General features: G+C 47.1%; 1 protein-coding gene across 1 annotated transcript in view; it reads left to right on the top strand.

The window, feature by feature from the left end:
- Positions 1 to 22,397, top strand: part of DNAH10 (dynein, axonemal, heavy chain 10) — a 126,273-nt gene that overhangs the window by 17,074 nt on the left and 86,802 nt on the right. Inside the window, exons 11-25 of the mRNA XM_015419293.1 lie at positions 2,327 to 2,521; positions 3,051 to 3,221; positions 4,276 to 4,452; positions 5,224 to 5,400; positions 5,578 to 5,747; positions 7,185 to 7,336; positions 10,106 to 10,270; positions 11,614 to 11,821; positions 12,027 to 12,183; positions 13,981 to 14,457; positions 15,525 to 15,683; positions 17,750 to 17,866; positions 18,000 to 18,102; positions 19,358 to 19,536; positions 20,303 to 20,514. Of these exons, the coding sequence (XP_015274779.1) occupies positions 2,327 to 2,521; positions 3,051 to 3,221; positions 4,276 to 4,452; positions 5,224 to 5,400; positions 5,578 to 5,747; positions 7,185 to 7,336; positions 10,106 to 10,270; positions 11,614 to 11,821; positions 12,027 to 12,183; positions 13,981 to 14,457; positions 15,525 to 15,683; positions 17,750 to 17,866; positions 18,000 to 18,102; positions 19,358 to 19,536; positions 20,303 to 20,514 (2,819 nt within the window). The remainder of the gene's footprint in view (positions 1 to 2,326; positions 2,522 to 3,050; positions 3,222 to 4,275; positions 4,453 to 5,223; positions 5,401 to 5,577; positions 5,748 to 7,184; positions 7,337 to 10,105; positions 10,271 to 11,613; positions 11,822 to 12,026; positions 12,184 to 13,980; positions 14,458 to 15,524; positions 15,684 to 17,749; positions 17,867 to 17,999; positions 18,103 to 19,357; positions 19,537 to 20,302; positions 20,515 to 22,397) is intronic.

Raw genomic sequence — 22,397 nt, forward strand, 5'->3', positions numbered from 1 at the left:
ACGCCTCCACAGGCAGCTGCTGGTGTGACCTTGGGTCAGTCATGGTGCTCTCAGAGCTGTTCTATCAAGGGCAGTTCTCGAAAGAGCTCTCTCAGCCCCACCTACCTCCTAGGGTGTCTGTTGTGGGGAGGGGAAGGGAAAGGAGTTTGTAAGCTGCTCTGAGACTCCTTTGGGTAGTGAAGAGCGGGATATAAATCCAGTCTCTTCCTCCTCCTCCTCCTCTTCTTCTTCCTCTTAGTGGAGACTGAGTTCAAAGGCCCATAACAGGAGGAAAGAAGTAAAGGACCTGTTCCCATTCTAACTGCTGCTAACCCTGCCATGTATTCCAAAAGTGTGAAGCAGAGTTTGCACTTTTCCATTAGCAGGTGCCATGGTCGACTCTTCCCATCTGCTTCTGGACCCCCTCTGCAATCAGTCGTAATTGAGATTTTAGATTGTGGTTTTCTTAGGTGTTTTTTTAATAAGTGTTGTTTTATTCACTTTGAGCTCCACAAGGTAGAAATATAGTGAATACATGGTTTAAATAAATTGGTGGGCACCGGTGCTCCCTCTAAGCTGTGGAGTCTTGTGAGCAAAACTTCTACTTGGTGAGCTCCTGGCATTAAAGTTGTGAGCGAGCGATTTTGGAGTTTTCGGATGTGAAGATCAACGAGCATTTTAAATTAACTTGTATTAGGATTGGTTTTTTAAATGTTTACTGTTTTTAACTTTGAGAAACTTTTGGAGTTTTCGGATGTGAAGATCAACGAGCACTTTAAATTAACTTGTATTAGGATTGGTTTTCTAAATGTTTACTGTTTTTAACTTTGAGAACTATGTTTTATTGTCGCAAATATTTTTTGCTGTTAGCCACCCTGAGCCCTACGGGGGAGGGCGGGGTATAAATCTGATAAATAAAATAAATAAATAAATTATTTGCTCTGGAGCCATCCTTCCTGAGCTAAGGCAGAAACGTGTGAGGCAGGGGCGAAAAAACTGTGAGCTAGCTCACACTAACTCAGCTTAGAGGGAGCATTGGTGGGCACCCCCTCATCTTCTAAGGCGGCAAAATGCCCCTTGCTCTGGAAGGCATTTTCAAACAACAAGGGAAAAAAAACTAGTGTCACAGGAGTCCCAAATATACAAATTCCACTAGTAGAAAACACCAGCAGTGATTGCCAAAAACAATATATTAAACAATTATAAAGTTGGTGGTGTCACAACAACAACATTAATGCATACTGTAATGATAATAAGGCATAAGATACAATATTTCCTCCTTTGAACATAAGACATAAAGTCCATGTAGATGCGTGGTCTGTTCAAATTGCTGAAATCAGGTTCCACTTACACAGCCGGAAAACTGAAGAAGTTGAAGGAAACGCATCTTCCAAGTATCTAGAATGGGCGTCTTTGCAGAGGCGTCTTTGCAGAGAGGAAAATGTTATGACTATGTGGACTCCTCCCATCAAGTTACATGGAGTACATGGACTTTATGTCTTATCTTCAAAGGAGGAAATATTGTATCTTATGCCTTATTATCGTTACAGTATGCATTAATGTTGTTGTTACCCCATCAACTTTATAATTGTTTAATATATTATTTTGGCAATCTTTGATGTTGTTTTCTACTACTGGAAGGCACTTTGGCAGAAACATTCTCTTTCCTTTTGTTAATCACATTAGCCTGAATTAGGAATGTGTGTGTGTGTGGGGGGGTTCTTTGATTTATTTTAAAACTGATTTTGAGGAATGCCACTCAAATGAAGCACCAAAGAGAAGCGACCAAAGCCCTGTCAAGCTTCAGTCCGAGAGTTCACAGTCTGCATCCGTGCCCCAGTGCGGCTGGAGATGGATCGAGATGGGTAGCCATGTTGGTCTGTCTATAGCAGCAGAAAAGAGCAAAAGTCCAGGAGCAGCTTCAAGACTAACACAGTTTATTGCAGGGGGTGAGCTTTCGTGAGTCTGAAGAAGCAGGCAGTTTCTTGTTAGCAGGGCTTTTTTTGTAGAAAAAGCCCAGCAGGAACTCATTAGCATAATATGCCACGTTAGTCTTTAAGGTGCTAATGGAGTCTTGCTCTTTTCTACCAGTGTGACTGGGCTTTGAGGGGCAATTCTTCTCCCCAACCAAAACAACTTCAGGAGGAGGTTGAATAGAAGCAAGGTATTTCCCTCAACTGCTTTATGCCTTCTCCTCAGTCCCAGGCTCACTAGGCATCTTGGCTGCCTTCCGTTCCTGCCTCTGGGATTCCTTTTCTGTCTGCCTGTCAAAAATAGAGCAGAAGTTAAAAAAGCCAGTAAAAACAGCGTCTGCCTATGTGTGAGTTATGTTTTCTGGCCCCGGCAGGTTATACAGGAATTTTACAACATCTTTGGTCCCGAGCTGAAAGCCGTCACGGGGGATCCAAAGCGCATTGATGAAGTCCTGCGTAGAGTTGACGGCCTGGTCAGCCCCATGGAGATTCTGATTTTCGAACCTTTCAACATGAGATGTTCAACTCAGTGGAGACTTGTTATGGAAAGCTTTAAAGCAGAAGTTCTGGTAAGGGGGCCAGATGGGTCCATGGAGGATAGCTCCATCAATAGCTACTAGCCATGATGACTAAAGGGAACCTCCACGTTCAGTGGCAGTAGACCTCTGAATACCAGTGCTTGAGCAGCATTGTCAGGGGGAAATGTCAGCCGCCATGCCCTGTTTGTTGACCCTCCAGGGCAACTGGTTGGCCACTGTTTGAACCAGTATGCTGGACTAGATGGACCGCTGGTCTAATCTAGGAGGGCTCTTTTTATCTTTCTAAGCAGTAGTGGGTTCATTTGTGCTTCTATAGGTTCTAACTAGACTCACGTTTTTTCCTTCCTGCTTAAATGTTTGTACATTAAGCCTCACCTACAGTCTTCATCCATCCCCGTGTAAAGTGGCTTGTGAAAAGACAGATATGTTTGCCATGGTGTTGTGGAGGCGCAAACAGTTATGCGTTAAGATTGCCTTCCCCTGCTACTGATTCATGAACAGGAGCGTCCCTTAATAACTGTCCTGTGTCCCACTCCCGCTTGCTTTACCTAATTTCTAGGATATAGAAAAAGAAGCAAAGAACTTTATTGATGAATCTTTTAAGACTCTTCGGTCTGCAGAAGCCGCTTTCGACATGCTCTTAAACTTCAAGCACATCCGCTCTCGAGAGGCCATTAACAAGCAGATGATGATGAAATTCAATGACATCCTGGCACAGTATTGCAAAGAGGTATTTTTCTGGCACCCGTAGACATTTTGGGGCTCTGCATGGAGAATGGGAACCCCCGTTCCGGTTTCTACCCCGAGCTCCTGGTCCAGCGCCCCCTTCTTAGGCACCATCCTGCCTTACTTGTTGAGGCTTCCTTTCCCATAGTTGCACCCATCAGCAGCATTCTGCTAAGGGCTGCTCCTAGTAATGAAGTCGACCAGCTTCCATAAATAACAATCGGTACAACCTTCCAGTTTGGTATAATGGTTAAGAGCGCAGACTCTCATCTGCTGGTGTGACCTTGGGTCAGTCACAAGTCCTTTCAGAGCTGTTCTCTCAGGAGCAGTTCTCCGGGAGCTCTCTCAGCCCCACCTCACAGGGTGTCTGTTGTGGGGAAGGGAAAGGAGACTGTAAGCCACTCTGAGACTCCCGAGTGAAGGGCGTGGTATAAATCCAATCTCCTCCTCCTCCTTCCCATTATGTCGTGCTCTCTGGGAAGTGGCTCATGCTTCAGAAGTCTAATCCATCCACTCCCAAATACCAGTAAAACACATCTGAAAGCTAGAAACGTGAATATAGCAGGTGCTAACTTTTGTTGTACTGGGCATCACAGATACCGTCCAATAGGTCCTGTAAAAGAGAGCTGTGTTACAAATCCTCCATCACCGCAACCTTGGGACAAGAGCTGGGGTGGGGGGGGGGGGGGAGAATTCTTTGCAGAACAAAAAAAAATCAGCTTGAGTTCTGGAACTGTCTTACAACAGCAGCATAACCTGCAGGGGAAATAGCAAGTTTGAATCCCACACACCATCTGGGGATGTCTGGGGATTTCCTTCGTTCCTTCCTTCCTAACTTGCATTTCCATCTTGGTGTTTAAACCGTCTATACAATCCAGGCCTTTTATATGAGAAATGTGTGATACATGGACAGCTTTACGAACCTTTCTATAATCTCAGAATTGTGACGTCTGTAGGGCCTAGTGTTAGGGACCAAGTATTGATCCTGGAAGTAATATTTCTAGTAAGACGATATGGAAGTACTTTTGTTTGTTTTGCTTGCTTGCTTTCATCCATAGCTGGAGCAGGTCAACACCATATTTGTCAATAACCTCGCCAACCCTCCTCTGTGCAAGAACCACCCTCCCGTGGCCGGAGCGATTTATTGGGCACGATCCCTTTTCTTCCGTATCAAGCACGCCATTGTGCGGTTCCAAGAAGTAGAGGAGCTATTGGCTAGTGACCGTGGAAAAGAGGTAGCTTGGAGTTTCATTAGAATAATAAGCATTAGAATATCGGTAGCTGAGTGTTTCAGTGGAGGGGGGGAAATTTCGAGGCAATTTTTCCATTAATTTACATGGGAAATCGCAGTAAAAAAAAATCCAGGGACTTTGGAGGACCTGGAATAATGTAGTTTTAGAATGGGAAGATAACCACTACACCAAATTGTGCGCGGACTCTAATCTAGGGAAACCGGATTTGATTCCCCACTCCTCCACCTGCAGCTGCTGGATGACCTTGGGCAAACCATAGTTCTGATAAGAGCTGTTCTTGAAAAAGAGCAGTTTCTGTCAAGAGCTCTCTCAGCCCACCTACCTCACAGCAGGGTGTCTGTTGTGGGGAGGGGAAGGGAAAGGAATCTGTGAGCCGCTCTGAGACACCTTTGAGTAGTGAAGGGTGGGGTATAAATCCAATCTCTTCTCTCTTCTTTTTTCCTGCATTTGAAGAGCAAAACACTGAGAACACAGGACAGTGTAATGCCGGGGTCCCCCAGCTTTTTGAGACAGCAGCCACTGTTGGAATTATGACACAGGATGGTTGGGCACAGCTACAAAATGGCTGCTGCAAGAGGTGGAGCCAGCCACAAAATGGCTGCCTCCCCTTGCCCTCCCCCTGCTGTTTTGGCACCTGCTGCAGTTTTTAAAACTGGCAACGTCAATCAAATCTCCAGCAGCCAGTCAGAAAACATTAACTCATATCTCATTCTTTTAGAAGGGGTGTTTCCAGCTTGCATTAACTTATTTCAGGTGAAACAGAGATATCTTGAGGTGGCAAAGAAGATGAAAGAATACGAGGATCTGAAGTATGACCAGTGGAGAGAAGCAACAGAAGAGACCCTCCCTGTCCTGTTGAAAAAAACCCTTCTTGCGAAAGTTCATGCTTCCGGAGCTGTTATTCAGAGTATCCCAGAGGCCCATGATCTGGTGATTATAAAACCTAACCCATCTCGGACTCTTGTCTGTCCTTGGGAACATATGCATGTTGTCAAAACAGTTTTAAGTTTCACGAACCTCTGTATGCTTTGGTGACCTCCTTTTCCTTGTTTTGTCGCTTTGACATGTCACCCTCCTTTCCATTGCGGTTGGTTTCATGGGATGTAGACCCCGCGTTTTGACGATGTGGCCATTGCAGAGAAAAATGCACGTTACACAGTCAACTATTCTCCCAAGCTTCGAGAGATCATCAATGAAACAAAATACATGGAACAGCTGGGGTTCCCAGTGCCCGAAATAGCAAGGAACGTGGCACTACAAGAGGACAAATTCCTTAGGTGAACCTTTCATGTGAATTTGCTTTGCCTTGAAAGAAACGTCATGTGAAGCTATTGGTGTGCCATGCTGCTTTCTGGCACAGTTGTGCTATGCATGGGCTGTTGTGCCAGTCACAAGGAGGGGAGGGGGGGAGTGAGAACCCACTGGTCAATCCACGTTCTGGCCTCAAATAGTGGCAAACAAGATCTCGAGGATACTGAAATACGGTCAAAGCCCATCACTTTCTGGCAGATCTCAAAGAGCAGAGGTCCATCAGTGGTTATTAGCCACAAGGTATAGGTGGAACGGGGCTGCGGTGGCTCAAGTGGTTAAGATGCTGAACTGCAGACTGGAAGGTCGGTAGTTCAGCAGTTCGAGACCCGAGTGCTGCATGACGGAGTGAGCTCCCGTCTCTGGCCCCAGCTCCTGCCAACCTAGCAGTTCGAAAGCAAGACATTGCAAGTAGATAAATAGGTACCGCTTCGGTGGGAAGGTCCCAGCGTTCCGTGTGCCTCGGCATTTAGTCATGCCGGCCACATGACTACAGAGAAGTCTTCGGACAGTGCTGGCTCTTTGGCTTGGAAACTGAGATGAGCACCACATCCCTAGAGTCGGATTCGACTGGCTTTCGAGCAAGGGAACCCTTTACCTTTACCTATAGATGGAACACTCTCTCTAGGTCAGTAATGCTCTGTATTCTTGGTGCTTGGGGAGCAACAATGGGAGGGCTTCTGGAGTTCTGACCCCACTGGTGGACATCCTGATGGCCCCTGGGTTTTGGCTGCTTTGTGACACAGAGTGTTGGACTGGAGGGGCCATTGGCCCGATCCAACATGGCTTCTCTTGTGTTCTGATGTTCTTTGGAACCAAAGCTGAGTCGAGCTATACAGGACATGGACGTTGCCTTAACAACTGAGTAGCTAAACAGTACAAGCCACTGACAGTGCAATCCTATGAAGTTACTCCAGTCTATGCCCATTAACTTCAATGCATTAGACTGGCACAGCTCTGCATAGGAATGCACTATAAATGTCCAGGCCTTTCCCCTTTGCTGAGAACTACCTAGGACTGAGTGGCAGAGCCCTGGTTTGGAGCCTTGCATACGGGCATCACCTTGGGTGGTCTTTAGATACACACACTCTGCCGAAAACCTGGAGTTGGGAGAAGTGACGGAGCCGTGGATTCTGTTCCTTGCTTGACTGAGGACAGAGTCAGAAGTTGAAGGCTCTTCCTCTGGCTGGCCTCTTGAGTGCTTTTCAGGTCGGACCACAACCCAGCCTGAGGTTCTGCAGGATTTGAGAGGCAGGCTTCAGCTGGAACCCACATCTGCATCTGGGTTATGATACTCATGCTTCTTGTACTGCCAAATGCAGGTGGTTGGTCCAATAAGACACATGAAATCAATTGCTGAATGCAGCGGCTCTTAGTGGTTTCCTTGTGTCCCTCTATCGCCTTAGATATACTGATGGCATAAAGCAGATGTTGGAACACTATCAGAAATTAATAGCAACGCTGAATGAAGCAGAGACCCAGCTTCTGGATGAACAGATACAAGACCTTTGGCGAGTTTTCAGATCTGGCTACAAGAGGCTCAACTGGAACTCATTAGGTAAGAGAGCTGTGACAGACCCCTGACACTTCCCCACTCCCAGGCAGCTTTTCCTGCCAAAAATATTTTTAGTTCCCCTCAGTGACTGAGTTGCTCTTCAGTAGCATGTATTTCTTCTTTATTTCATAAGCTTTAACTGTCCCACCCCGTCACAGATACTATTTATTTATTTAGTAGATTAGATTTCTTGATCGCCCTTCCCCGCTTACACGGGGCTCAGGGTGGTTTACAACAGTTTAATTCAGTACATTATAAAATCAGTTAAAACCATAAAAACTCAATATTTAAAACATTCAAGGCATTTAAACAGTTCAAAATGTTTTAAAAACAAGATGGCAGTGCCAGCATTCAGTCATGGGGGGGGCGGGTGCCGGGCAGATGTAAGGGCACCGTCGCTGGCCTCAACCAAAGGCCTGGCAGAACATCTCTTTCTTACGTGCCCTGTGAAACTTTAATAGGCCAGACAGGGCCCGGATGTCACTCGGCAGAGAGTTCCACCAGGCTGGGGCCAGGGCAGAAAAGGCCCCTAGCCCTAGTCGAGGCCAGCCAGATACCTTTATTAGTTTAGGCTTATGACCCAGCACAGGAACTAGAGGGAATACAGGAGCTGTCTTGCTTTAAAATACCCTCATGAAATGGCATGTGAGGCAAAATTAACTTTCAAAGCAGAATAAAGTTTTTAATAAACAGGCAGGGAATATATAAATATGCGGATTCAAGGTAGAGAGGGTGCTGAGGTAAAACTTTCTAATATACACAGGATTTAGGTTTTTGAACAAACGAGAGTGTTCTTGTAGCTTAATATTTGAGTTTCAGGTTCTTTCCAGTGAAAGGTTTTTGCTTATTTCAGCAGTTACACAGAATCTTGAATACAGTTTCTTAGAGAATAGCTTTGTCTTAGTGCTTCTAGGTTTCTCCCTTCAGAGATCTAGGTTTTCCCCTTAGATATTATAGCTTTCCAGTAACTCTTGAGGTGTCTAAGCTCTTCTCCTTTATCACAGACCAGGGTTCACTTCCCAATCCCTTTCACTGGCAGGAAGTTATTCTCCTTGTCCCTAAAAAGCAATAACTCCTTTTCCTATTTGGCTTGTTTGGGAGTTATCTCTGACTCCTCAAACTTCCTGCCAAATTCCTCTTCCAGTGCTAGATGTCTGTATAAAGCAGTGTTGTAGCATTCTTGACTGAGAATCTGAATTCTCCCTCAGAGTAGTTTTAATATGTCTTAGACAACGGAGTCCCTTTTCTTCTCTCTATAGAAGTACTTTTCTGACAGTTCCCTGACAGAAATCACCGACACCCAAAGTCTCTTCCCTTAGAAGCCAAACCCTTTGACTACTGATCCAGACGTTAGATTTCAGACCAAGACCAAAAGGCAAATGAATCTTTTCCCTCCAGATCAGCCATTTTATTTCCTCTCTAAGCTGATGCTCTTCTCTCCAGGGAGGACTAACTCATAACCTCCCCGATTCTCTGTCCCAGGCAGCGTATTAAAAACCTGCTTTTCTGTGCAATCCATCACAAGAGCTTATACACACTGTGCTTATTGACTTTTTCTTGTCTCTTAAACAATACTGAATTTGCTAGACTGCACACATGAATCTGTACCATTCTGCCCACTAAAAAAATTATATCCAGTAGAAGAAAGAAGGTGTAATCTTGAAATGACACTGTGAAGTAGATGAGGTCTGGAATGGTAAAGAAGCCATGTTTAGCTTCTGCCGAAGGAATTTGGGTTGAGCGGGTACGGAGTTGCAATGTAGAAGATTTCTTTTTTAAAAATATCATTATCAACATCTGTTTTTACTCCTTTCATTTTCATATTTGTATTTATTGCTGTATTGAGGAGTTATTTTATATATGTACCTATGTTGGTTTTATAATTGTATGTAAGCCGCCCTGAGCCGCTTTGACGTGAGCGTGGGATAGAAGTCAAACGAATAAATAAATAAAAAGAAAAGAAAAGAAAAGAAAGGAGAGAGAATGGGCTCTTCAGCGTTCTGTGCAGGTTTTTATGTTGGACATACAGCAATATAATATTGAATCAACCACTGGAGGGAGCAAAACACATGCAGAAAAGAAAAAACAACAGCCCCAAAGCAGTGGGGGACACACAAGCAACAAAGATGAGAATGCAGAAGAGCCCAGTGCTGAAACTTATCAGGTTTAAGAGCATTGTTCTAGCTTATGAAAGGAGATCTCAGTCCAAGCAGACTATTCCTTATTGCAGTACAAAATTTGCCTTTCAATATATCCGAAGCATCCAAGCTAATCCACAAAGGTACAGCCCATGAATACATCTGAAACATACAAAAGCAATTGGGCCGTTGTGTTCTTCGCCTTTAGACTCTTATTAGTTCATTCTTCTTCTTCATGGTCTCCGTGCATCATACCTATTGTTAATAATTATTCTTAAGCTGAGGCCAAATTTTAGATGCCCTGTGCAGAATAAATGCAACTTTGAATGTATTTGAGGATAAGCTTCAGAATGTACTTTTCTAGGAGAAGGCTGCTTTTTGAGCAGAAGGGATGTGGTTATGCTTGTTTTGTGGTTTTACGTGATTACAACTTGAGGTGTGGAATCAGCTAAAGTCATTTCAGCCAATCTGATCCTCACCCAGTTAATGAAGCTGTGGGAGATCTTTCTTCTGTAACATGTAGATTTAACTTGAGAGATGCATTAAGGAGACGGTGTGCAGACCAGTTCACCTAATCAGTGAACAAATTAAGGTAAAGTAGAAAGAGTGACCTGGGCTCCTTTGTTTCTCACAGGTATCGGTGACTATATTATCCGATGTACTCAAGCTATTGGGAAGTTTGAATCGCTTGTTCATCAGATTCACAAGAATGCTGAAGACATGGCCAATAAGCTTTTATTAATAGAATCAACCGATCTGTTCAAAGGCCCGCCTTCCACTGGTGAAGATACACTTCCTGGTATATCTGGTCATTTTTTTCTTCCTGAACCCCATAACATTTAAATGTCTTGACTAGCCTTGATCTTGGTTCAGTGGTGGAAAAAATTCTTCTTCTTCTAATTGATGTAGATCTGTATATGATCCCCATGATCTCTTTGTTTGCATTGGCTGCTATGAAAATCCCAGCCGAAGGCATGCTTGAGGTCTAACCCCTCGTAGCCTGGATTATGTCTTTGGGCTAGGCTATCTTTATTTTGCTCCCTGTGAAGGTTTTAGCCAGTTCATGTTTATTGTTGCTTTTTCTTTCTGGGATAATCTTTGTATTTTATGTATTCTTAATATTTTTCAAGATTGTAACAGCCTTCAGCCATTCACAATAAATGGTTTGTGGTTTTATGTTACCTCTGTGATGTATACACCTGTACCTCTGTCACATGGCAGGCATCTTTTTTGGGGGGTGGGGAGAAATCTGGGGATGCGTAAAGCACCATCAAGTTGCTGCCCATTTTTGGTGATCCCAGCAAGGAGCTGTCAAGGCAAATGAGAAGCAAAGGTAGTCTGCCATTGCCTTTCTCCGCAGAGTCTTCCTCAGTGGTCTCCCTTCCAAGTATCAGCCCTTAGCTTCTGAAATCTGATGAGATCAGGCTATACCAGGGGTGGCCAAACTGCGGCTCGGGAGTCACATGTGGCTCTTTCACACATATTGTGCAGCTCCCGGCAAGGTGGCTGGGGAAGCGAAAGGGAGCCATGTTTTTCCTTCCTTCCTTCCTTCCTTCCTTCCTTCCTTCCTTCCTTCCTTCCTTCCTTCCTTCTCTTTGTGTTCTCTCTCTCTCTCCCTTTCATTAATTCTTTCTTTCCAGCTCTCTCTCTATTTTTCTCTCTCTCTTAGAGAAATACATATCATAAGCAAACAAATATCATTGGACAAATAAATATCATTATCAAGATCTGTTTTTACCCCTTCTGGTTTTTATCTTTGGCAGTCTCGTTTAACATTAATAAAAAGCAAATTTGCATATTTTTAAATAAAACCGGGTTTGTAATATCCGTTCACGTCTTGCGGCTCTCAAACATTTGACGTTTATTCCATGTGGCTCTTATGTTGAGTAAGTCTGGCCACCCCTGGGCTATACCATGCCGCCTTCCTTCCTGGGGAGAGATTTGGGGTGTGCTATTGTAGTTTCGGTTTTAAAGTGAATGTGTTTCAGTGTTATTCTAAACCACCATGAACCACAAGGAAAGGTGGAGCATGGATGTTTTAATCAATAAATAAATGTAAGATAGCGTGACGACTTCTTGTGTTTGCAAACAGTGCTCTCCTTGATGTAACTGGCATCTTAATCTCACTGCCCACCTTGACAGGGGTGAAGGAGTACTTTGAGCACGTCAAGCACGAGAGAGTCAGGGATGTGGAGCACATGATCCGCAAGTACATTGCCATTGGCCCACTGCTCACCAAAATGGAGGGGCTCGTCATGAACACCAACACGGGCAGGTCCCCAAGGCTGGGTCATTATTATGTCTACTGGGAAAATAAAGTTTATCAGAGCTTGACCAACCTGATCCTCAAGTAAGTCTGTCTCAGCACCGTTTGTACTTTTTATTGCAGTTTATTGTTTCCTCTTTGCGTTTTTGTTGTTGTTGTAATTTTGCGTTGGAACCCTGTTAGGGAGATAAGCAGGGTAAGAAGGGGCCAGAATGAATTAAAGAAAGAAAGAAGTCTGGGGTTTTTTGCTCTCAGAAAACCAATTTGATTGCCTCTTTCCTTTCTGCAGAAATTTGCAGTCTTTCAGTGCAGCAGTGTTGGGGAATACCCCACTGTTTCAAGCCGAAACCATTCTGTCCGCTCCCGAAATCATTCTGCAGCCGAATTCAAGTGAAATTGAAAAAATGATTGTCCTCAGCATCCGAGATTGTGTGGAAGTGACTAAGGTGAGGATTCCAGTTTTGCTCGAACGTCTGCTCCCTCGATTCATGCACAGATAAGTGGGGTCTACCTGTGATTATTAATTGCATAGTGTACTAGGCATGTTACTGGAAGACGGTCCATCTCCGCATGCTTGCGCTCTACATTATTGCAGTCTAAAGGCATGCACGAAGCAGCTGGCGTTCATAGAGCTGTAGCTTTCCAGCTCGGAAGAAGTCATACGAACATGTGAAGATGCCTTGTTCCGTTGGTCCATCAGGGTGGGATTTGGAAGGTCATCGTCTCACTCAGCCACCATCCCACAGAGACATTTCCCAGTGCACCAACTCCCCTGGAGTCCTCAAACAGGGAGAGGTGGAGGAGGTGGCCATCACCTGGGTCTTCCTCACACTCCTCCTCCTCCAACCTGCTCCTCATGCTCCTGGCCTCTCCCTCTCTCTCTGTCTCTCTTTGGAGGAGAGTAGGCATGATACCTTCTTTTCAGCCTCTGTCTGGGAGGGATTAAGTAGCTCTCAGTAGCCTCTCCAAGCCCTGTCCCCGATCCCCAGACCTGGGAGCCTTTCTGGTCTTGGGAGGACTTCATTTCCATGGCGACAGCCCAGAGGCATCCCGTCCTTCCCGAGGTGCCAAGACCAGGGCCGGCATCAGCATACCACGAGGTTCTGGCAGGGACCACTGCTATCAGCACACCCTGCCCACTCCTTGCCAGCCCTCCACCTCCCAAACTCCCCTGCGGCACGCATTGCTCGGTGCAGGCAGGCAGCTGTGAGCCTGGGCAGTGGGAGGGCTTGTGAGCAGACAGGGGAAAGATACACAGGCAGGTGGGAGGCATGCAGGGGGGTCGGAGGGAAGGAGGACATGAGTGCCTGGTGGAGGGGAGTGCCCGGCAGCTATCTGTCTGGAACCAGCCCTGGGCCCCAAGACCTTCTGCATGGCCCCCTGGTGGTCCTTGGAACGGGTTGACAGCCAGTGCTCCCTCAAAGGTTTGGAGGAGAGTAGGCATGATACCTTCTTGTCAGCCTCTGTCTGGGAGAGATTAAGTAGCTGTCAGCAGCCTCTCCAAGCCCCGTCCCCGATCCCCAGACCTGGAAGCCTTTCTGCTCCTTTGAGGACTTCATTTCCATAGTGACATTAAAGCTGTGAACGAGCCATTTGGCTGCTGCACACATTAGTTTGCTCTGGAGCCATCCCTCCTGAGCTAAGATAAAAATGTGTGAGCCGGAGGCTAAAAAGCTGTGAGCTGGCTCACACCAACTCTGCTTAGAGGGAACACTGGCGACAGCGTCAGCCTCTGATCCAGCCTCGATGCCTATGTCCAGCCCCGTGGTTCAGTGGACGCACGGCGCCAGTGTCGGAGATTGATGGAGGAGACCACTCTGGACCCCCAATATTATTAGCTCGGTCTCCGTGTACTCCAGCTGAGAAGCTGGGTAAAAGAGTGGCTAAAAGAATAGGCAGACAGAGCGTGGAGGAGGCTGGGGCGGCAGAAAGGTGGCCGAGAAGAGGAGATGAGAGCAGCAGTTCAGGAGCATCTGTGCAAAAAACCCCAGAGAGGTGGAAGGACAAAAAGAAAGGTGGCTGAGGAGTGCAGGAGAGGGGAAAGAGGCAGAGCAGGCAGTGAGGAGTTAGCAGAGCCTTGCCGGGAATTCCCCCCCTCCTCCCCGAGTTGCCGATACTGCCGACACATCTGCCCCTCCGTGTAACACCCTGTCCCGTCCCTCCCGCCGGCCTCCTGTTCAGGTAGTGTCCACAAACCTCCAGGCCCAGCCGTGCTTTCTGACGCCCTCTCATCCGCCCCGTAGCAATTTGTCCGCTGGATGCACGGCACCTGCATCGACTGCCCGCCGCAGCACACTGACGACGACGAGCTCATCGTGGTGAGCTTCTTCAGCGACATCTCCCAGAATGCTCAGATCCTCGAGCAGGCCGTCCTCATCACCCAAAACATGCACCGGCTGCTGGGCTCCCTCGCCAAGTACCTCAACCGCTGGAAGCGGTACCGCCCGCTGTGGAAGCTGGACAAGGCCATCGTCATGGAGAAGTTTGCCGCCAAGAAGCCGGCCTGCGTCGTCTTTGACGACAAGCTGCAGTTCTACATGAAGATCGCCCAGGAAGTGATGCAGCAGCCGCTGGTCAAGGACGAGCAGTGCATCCGGCTGCTGCTCGGGCCGCTGGCCTGCACCGTGCAGGAGAGCGCCAAAGGCTGGATGATGTCGCTTGGAAGGCTGCTCAACGAATCGGCCAGAGAGGCGCTCTACAGCCTCCAGGAGGAAATTGGGGTAGGTGGCAAGGCCTCAGGGCAAGGAACTTGCGTTATTGTATCGTGTCTAATATTCTGTGCTGGTTTCAGATATCTGTAATCATAAGACCATCAGAGACGCCAATGTTGGATCAGGCCAATGGCCCATCCAGTCCAACACTCTGTCTCACAGGGGCCAAATATACTAGGGGCCATCAGGAGGTCCAGCAGTGGGGCCAGCACACCAGAAGCCCTCCCACTGTTGCCCCCCGAAGTACCAAGAATACAGAGCATCACTTGCCCCAGAGTTCCTCTCCATACCTTGTGGCTCCTAGCTCCTAGTCCAGGGGTCCCCAGCATGGTGCCCGTGGGTGACATGGCACCTGCTGACCCCTTTCCTGGTGCCCGCCAAGTGTTTTTACAAAGTAGGTGGGGTCAGGCGGGGCTTTTGCCCAGCAAGGCTTCTGGTTGGCCATTGGAGATTTGATTGGCTGCACAGATATTTTAAAATGTTGTTTTGGTGGCAGCTCATTAGAGGTCTCATCCTGTCAATCGCATCGATTTACACAGGGTAATCCACTTTGCATCTCTGTGTATGAGAAAGGTGCAGCTTGACACCTGACAGAGGGAGCTTGGTGGGCTCTCGAAAGCCCATACGCTGAAAATCTTGCCTCTGAGACGCTACGGGACTCGAATGTCGTTTTTTCTATTTAAAAATGTTGTTTTGGTGGCAGCTCATTACAGGTCTCATCCTGTCAATCGCATCGATTTACACAGGATAATCCACTTTGTGTCTCTGTGTATGAGAAAGGTGCAGCTAGACACCTGACAGAGGGTGCTTGGTGGACTCTTGAAAGCCCATACGCTCAAAATCTTGTCTCTGAGACGCTACGGTACTCGAATGTCGTTTTTCCACTGCAGATCAACACGGCTCCCCACTGAAACTATTGAGAAATGTGGACTCAGAAGAATTTTGTTTGCATCTTGTTCAGCGGTTCTGAAGTCCTAACGTATTTGTCATGAACAAATGAATAGTTAACTAAAAACATGGAGAGTGAAAATATTCCCAAGTAAGCCTTCCTTTTAAAAACGAATGCTTCTTTCCAGAGATTGACCCAGAACCTCAAGACATCTCCCAGCACGCTGGAGGACCTCAAATTTGTCCTGGGCACTATTGCAGAGATCAAACATATGTCTCTGGAAGTGGAACTCAAGTACTTGGATATTCAAGAGCGATACCGTACCCTTGCAACATACAACATTCCTGTAAGTGAAATTTCTGAAGTCTGAGGGTTGTAATGTTTGTTTGAGATGGAACATCCCAGAATCCCTACTTTAGGGTTTCTTTCTGTTAGTTAGTTTGGAACTTGTATATCCAGCTTGTTGTAGTTGGTTAAGAGTGCTCGACTAGTATCTTGGAGACCCGGATTCAAATTCCCACTCATGCCACGGAGTTCATTGGGTGACCTTGGGCCAGTCACCTTGACTCAGCCTAACCTACCTCACAGGGTGGTTGTGAGGATAAAATGGAGGTGAGGAGAATGGTGGAAGCCACTTTGGGTCCCCACAGGGGAGAAAGGCCGATTATAAATGAATTAAATAAATAAGTATATCCCACTTCTCCAGATATCTCCTCAAGATGATCAAGAAGAAGACGAGTTGGTTTTTATACCCTGCTTTTCTCTGCCCGAAGGAGTCTCAAAGTGGTCAGTTTGGTGGTTAAGTGCACGGACTCTAATCTTGGAGAACCGGGCTTGATTCCCCACTCCTCCATTTGCAGCTGCTGGATGACCTTGGGCAAGACGTAGTTCTGATAAGAGCTGTTCTTGAAAAAGAGCAGTTTCTGTCAGAGCTCTCTCAGCCCCACCTACCTCCCAGGGTGCCTGTTGTGGGGAGGGGAAGGGAAAGGAGTTTGTAAGCTGCTCTGAGACACCCTTGGGTAGTGACGGGCAGGGTATAAATCCAATCTCTTCTTCTTCTCTCCTTAAAATCTCCTTCCCTTCCCCTCCCCACCACAGGCATCTAGGCAGGTGGGGCTGAGAGAGCTCTGAGAGAACTAGGACCGGCCCAAGGTCACCCAGCAGGCTTTGTGTGGAGGAGGAGTGGGGAATCAAAGCCAGTTCTGCAAATTAGAGTCTGCCACTCTTTTAAAAACAATTAATAATAATTTATGGCAGTTTTTCAATAAACGTGTAAAACAAGCAGAACAATAAATATAACTCAAAGAACAATACAGAATAGGCTAATAAACAAGAAGAACAGATATGAATATTACATATAGGAGAAAAAGAGGGATGAGTGTTAAAAGTGTAGTTTCTAAGATGACAGTTACTCCGCCGCTCTTAACCACCTCATCATGCCGTCTCTCTTAAGATGTCTAACAAGAAAGAGAGTGAAAGCAATAAGTCTAGCACCTTGGAAAATGCGGTCAATAAAACAATGTAAAATATTTCAGTATTGCTTCTGGTAGCATATCGGGTTTTGTGCTGTTTGAAAGCCAGTCACAGAGCTAGTACGCTGTTAGATAGAAACTAGGGTGGGGTATCTTCTTAGGACTTGATCTGGGTTAGACGTGGCTCAAAACTTGGCCCTTTGGGGGTCAGTGTTGATGAAATGTCTTCTGGCTGGGCTGGCAGCCAGGTCTTGTGAGAGGCAGACTGAGTGAATCCTTTTTCAGCTTGGCCTAATGGCACAACCAGCCTCAGCCCCTGGATACTGTTGGGCCAGCAGTGGAGTGAGAAGATGTTATACCGTAGACGTGTGTCTCCCATTTTTAAAAAATGAAAAGCAGCTCTGAGAGGGTGCAGGTGTGAGCAGAGGAATGGGTTGAAAGGAGAAGAGGAAGAGGCTCCTTAACCCCTCACTTTGCTTATTTTTCTGTGTGTCCCCCCGTCCCCCCCCGGTTAATTTTCCACCTATAAGAGAAACTTCTCTGCATTTCCTCCAGTCCTCTGAGCCAGTTTGGTGTAGTGGTTAAGAGCGCGAACTCTAATCTGGGACAGCCGGGCTTGATTCCCCACTCCTCCACATGCAGCTGCTGGTGTGACCTTGGGTCAGTCACAAGTTCTGTCAGGAGCAGTTCTCTCAAGGGCAGCTCTTGTGAGAGCTCTCTCAGCCCCACCTACCTCACAGGGGGTCTGTTGTGGGGAGGGGAAGGAGATTGTAAGCCTCTCTGAGACTCCAGTCTCATCCTCCTCCTCCTCGTCCTCCTCCTCTCCTCTAAATCACAGACTCCCATGACAACTTTTTCATTTTTTTTAAAAAGTTGGAAGGTTCTTAGATCATGATGTATGCACACCATATTATGAATAGTTCTCATGATTCAACTGTAGACAACAGAAGAAGAATGGGAGCTGGTGAATAATATCAAGCAAAAGTGGGAAAACCTTTTCAATGAAGCGTTGACCGTTGATCACAGCCTCGGAAGTATCAAAAAGACATTCACTGAGGTATCAGCGTTTTTCCTTCAATCATAAGTGCTGTCTAGTCGCAACCGACTCAACGGCAACTCCTTATGGGATTTTTTACTTACACGCAGTGGAGAAGGAAAAGCCAAGCTAATTTGGATCCTGTTGCCTTTAGATTACAAGGGATCAGATTGGAAACTACAGTAAGGAGATTGCAGATTTCTACCACAGGTTTATCACTGAAGGGCCGGGTTCTGTCGGCGAGAATCTCGACAAAGGTAAGAAGGTGTATGCTTGGTGCTCATTTCATTGCCCACTTTGAAGAAACGATTGAAAGCGTTTCCCAGATGGGGTTAGGATAGGGTTTCCAGCTCCGGGTTTGGAGATATCTGGAGACTTGAGGGTGGAGCCTGGGGGGGTGGGGTTTAGAATCATAGAATCATAGAGTTGGAAGGGACCTCCAGGGTCATCTAGTCCAACCCCCTGCACAATGCAGGGAATTTGCAAATACCTCCCCCTCCACACCCACAGTGACCCCTGTTCTATGCCCAGAAGATGGCAAAAAAACCTCCAGGATCCCTGGCCAAACTGGCCTGGAGAAAAGTTGCCCCCCCGACCCCAACGTGGCGATGAGCATTTCCCTGGGCATGTAAGAAAGGGCCACAAGAACTAAGCACTGATGCAACCCTCCCTGCCCTCCTTCTCATGATCTGCCTAAGTTCACAGAATCAGCACTGCTGTCAGATGGCTATCTAGCCTCTGTTTGAACACCTCCAAAGCAGGAGAGCCCACCACCTCCCAAGGAAACCTGTTCCACTGAGGAACCACCTCTAACGGTCAGGAAGTTCTTCCTAACATTTAGCCAAAAACTCTTCCGTTTAATTTCAGCCCGTTGGTTCTGGTCTGACCTTCTGGGGCAACAGAAAATACCATCCTCTAGATGACAGCCCTTCAAGTACTTGAAGATGGTGATCATATCACCTCTCAGTCATTTCCTCTCCAGGCTTAACATACCCAGCTCCCTCCACCTCTCCTCATAAGACTTGGTCTCCAGACCCCTCACCATCTTTGCTGCCCTCCTCTGGATGCATTCCAGCTTGTCTATGTCCTCCTTAAATTGTGGTGGCCAAAACTGAGCACAATACAGGGACCTTGGTAGGGTATAGTGCCATACAGCCCACCTTTTAAAGCAGCCATTTTCTCCAGGAGTAGTGGAATAAATGTTTAAATAAACAATAAAGAAATAGGCAATCGATATCGTCTGGAGATTAGCTGTAATACCTGGAGGCTGGCAACCCTAGGTTAGAAACCGTGTGACTTTTCAAACCCTCTCCTTTGAGGATTCAGCCGCAATTGGGATCAGCTGTATATACTGCAGTGGCACTCGTCCTTCTAGTTTGCCTTTTTGTCTCCTGCTAGTCTCTGGTCTGGTCATTTTTCTGAGCCAATTGCAGTTCCATTAAAGGTTTCTCTTAAGAGGGAACCGGCTTTGATTGCCCTTGCCCACTGAGCATTCTTGGCTGCCGTCTGCAGGAGTCGAGCTGATGGTCGTTTTTGAGAAAGAACTGGAGAAACACGAGAAGAACCGCCAGGAGCTGGCGAATGCCGAAAAGCTGTTTGACCTTCCCATCACCATGTATCCTGATCTCATGAAAATCCAGAAGGCGATGAAAGGCCTGAGGCAGATTTATGATATTTATAAGCTGCTCAGAGTAAGTCCTTTGTGATTAGATACTTTCAGGGCTTCTGTCTTGACTACGTGCCAGATAGTGGAACACTCATAGTGGAACACCATTATGCAATTGCTGGGCTCCTTCAGCAATAATAGGGCCTCATCTATTGGGCTGGGAAAGTCAAAGTCTTAAATCTTTTCCCCCTCCCAAACACACACACACACACACCCCTCCCTCAGGAATTCCCCTCACTTCGCATCCGCATTTCTCCTCCGCTTAGATCAAGTGGATTCCGCTTCCTTCCTTCCTTCCTTCCTTCCTTCCTTCCTTCCTTCCTTCCTTCCTTCCTTTCCCCTCTTGAAATGCAGGCTTGTTCCCATTCTCCCCCTGTTGTGTCCTTCCATTGATTGGCATATATGGAGTGGATAAGCTGGGAAGTGGAGGAGGAAAGTGAGGCTGGGAAAAGGATTGGAAGTCTCCACCCCTTTCCCATCCATCAAACTTGGCAACTAGTGCAGTATTAATCAGTTGCATTTGCACCACCAGACAAGATGCGTGGGGTGCAATTTATTTGTTTGTTCCTGCTTGTTGGATTTCTTCTTCTTCTTGTTAGAACTTATAAGGAAGTGGTCATCATCAGGTGAATAAAGGGGATGTTTTGGTGTTTTTATGTAATATTCACATGGTCTGGAGTGGTTGATACCTGCTGGGTCCCCCCCCCCCCCACCAAGTCATTTTACCTTGCTTTCCAGTATGTTTGCACATTTGAAAGAGATGCTTCTCACGGTCTGTTTCCTCATTTCAGGCTGGTAAAGAGGAATGGTCCCAGACTCTGTGGGTGAACCTCAATGTACAGGTTCTGCAGGAGGGGATTGACGGGCTTCTGAAGTCCCTGCGGAAACTACCCAAATATGTCCGCAGCAGTCCCGTCGCTTATCACCTGGAAACGAGTATGAAAGCATTTAAAGACTCCATACCTTTGCTGCTGGATTTGAAAAACGAGGCATTAAGAGACAGGTTTGAGTCTGGGTTTCTCATACATGGTTTTGGAGTAAAGCTAAAAAAAAAAATTATTAATGTGAACCTACATAAGATTGTGTATCCTATTTTCTATTCTGTGGTATTTCTGAAGAAGTGGGCAAAACTGTCCAAATGCATGGCACCTTCTAGTTTTTCCCCTAGAATCATAGAGTTGGGAAGGGACCTCCCGGGTCATCTAGTCCAACCACTTGCACAATGCAGGAAGGGGTCACCTCAGTCACCCCGGTTCCATGCCCAGAAGATGACAAAAAACCCTCCAGGATCCCCAGCCAAACTGACCTGGAGAAAAATTGCTCCCTGACCCCAAAGTGGTGATCAACATTTCCCTGGGCGTGTCAGAAAGGGCATCAAGAACTAAGCACTAATGCAGGGGTGGCCAAATTGTGGCTCGGGAGCCACATGCGGCTCTTGGAGCCCTCTCCTGCGGCTCTTGAAGCTTGCCACCACCACCCCACATTCCCCCCCTTTGAAAGCCACTTCCCTCCCCTCCGTTGCCTCCTACTGCTGGAAGAGAGCGCAGAAAAGAGAGGAGGAGGAGCAGCAGCAGCCCCAGTCGCTGGGGGCTCAACGGCGGGGGAGGGATGAGCTAAGAGAGCTGCCGGTGCTGCCGGGGAAGCTGGTTTCTGTGTGCCCTGCCTCTCAGCCCACCAGCAATATGGGGTGTGGGGTGTGGGATGCCCTCTGCTGGGGAGGGAGATCGGGAGGGCTCCAGCCAGGCTGCATGGTTGCCTTACCCTCCTCCATGGGCGTTACACAGGAATGCGGTGAAAGGCTCTTCATGGGCCTCTTGCTGCCAGTGCCATGGGTGTGTGTGCGGGGGATGCCGTCTGCCAGGGGGAGGGGGGAGGGAGGGCCCCAACCAGGGTACACGGTTGCCTTCCCCCCCTCCATGGGGGCCTTTAAACAGAGCACAGCGAGAGGCTCTTCATGGGCCTCTTGCCACCAGTAGCATGAAGGGGGCTGCGGGGATAGCAGGCAGAGTGCCATCGAAGATGGCTTGTCCATGCTGGCTGAGGTACCTCTGCCCTTTCACAAAGTATTGCAATATATCCCAGCAATATCTGTTTTTACCACTTTTGTTTTTCTTTTTTTACCACCTGGGAACTTCGGGGTGGAGCTAGGAGACTTTGGGGGTGATGCCTTGCAAGGATGTTTGTGATGTCATGTCCTATGATGTCACTTCCGGGTCAAATATCAGGTGACATCACTTCCTAAGCTCCACCTCTTCCAATGACATCACATTCTGTACCCCTTCCTGTGATGTCACTTTCAGGCCACTCCCCTAAACCTGCCTCTTCCTCCAAAGTCACCTTGCGGCTCTCGAGCATCTGACATTTAGTCTTCATTTGCATGAAGCTAGTTTGGCCACCCCTGCACTAATGCAACCCTTCCTGCCCTCCCTCTCATGATCTGCCTAAGTTCACAGAATCAAGATTGCTGTCAGATGGCCATCTAGTCTCTGTTTGAAAACCTCCACCACCTCCCGAGGAAGCCTGTTCCACTGATAAACCACTTTCTCAGGAAGTTCTTCCTAATGTTTAGCTGCAAAGTCTTCTGATTTAATTTCAACCCGTTGGTTCTGGTCCGACCTTCTGGGGCAACAGAAAACAACTCTGTACCATCCTCTATATGACAGCCCTTCAAGTACTTGAAGATAGTTATCATAGCACCTCTTAGTCATGTCCCCTCCAGGCTAAACATACCCAGCTCCTTCAACCTTTCCTCATAGGACTTGGTCTCCAGAACCCTCACCATCTTTGTTGCTCTCCTCTGGACATGTTTCAGCTTGTCTGTATCCTTCTTAAATTGTGGTGGCCAAAACTGAACACAGTACTCTAGGTGAGGTCTAACCAGAGCAG

This window comes from Gekko japonicus, unplaced genomic scaffold (assembly GCF_001447785.1).
Source record: "Gekko japonicus isolate JY-2015 unplaced genomic scaffold, Gekko_japonicus_V1.1 scaffold181, whole genome shotgun sequence".
NCBI classification, from domain to species: Eukaryota; Metazoa; Chordata; class Lepidosauria; order Squamata; family Gekkonidae; genus Gekko; species Gekko japonicus.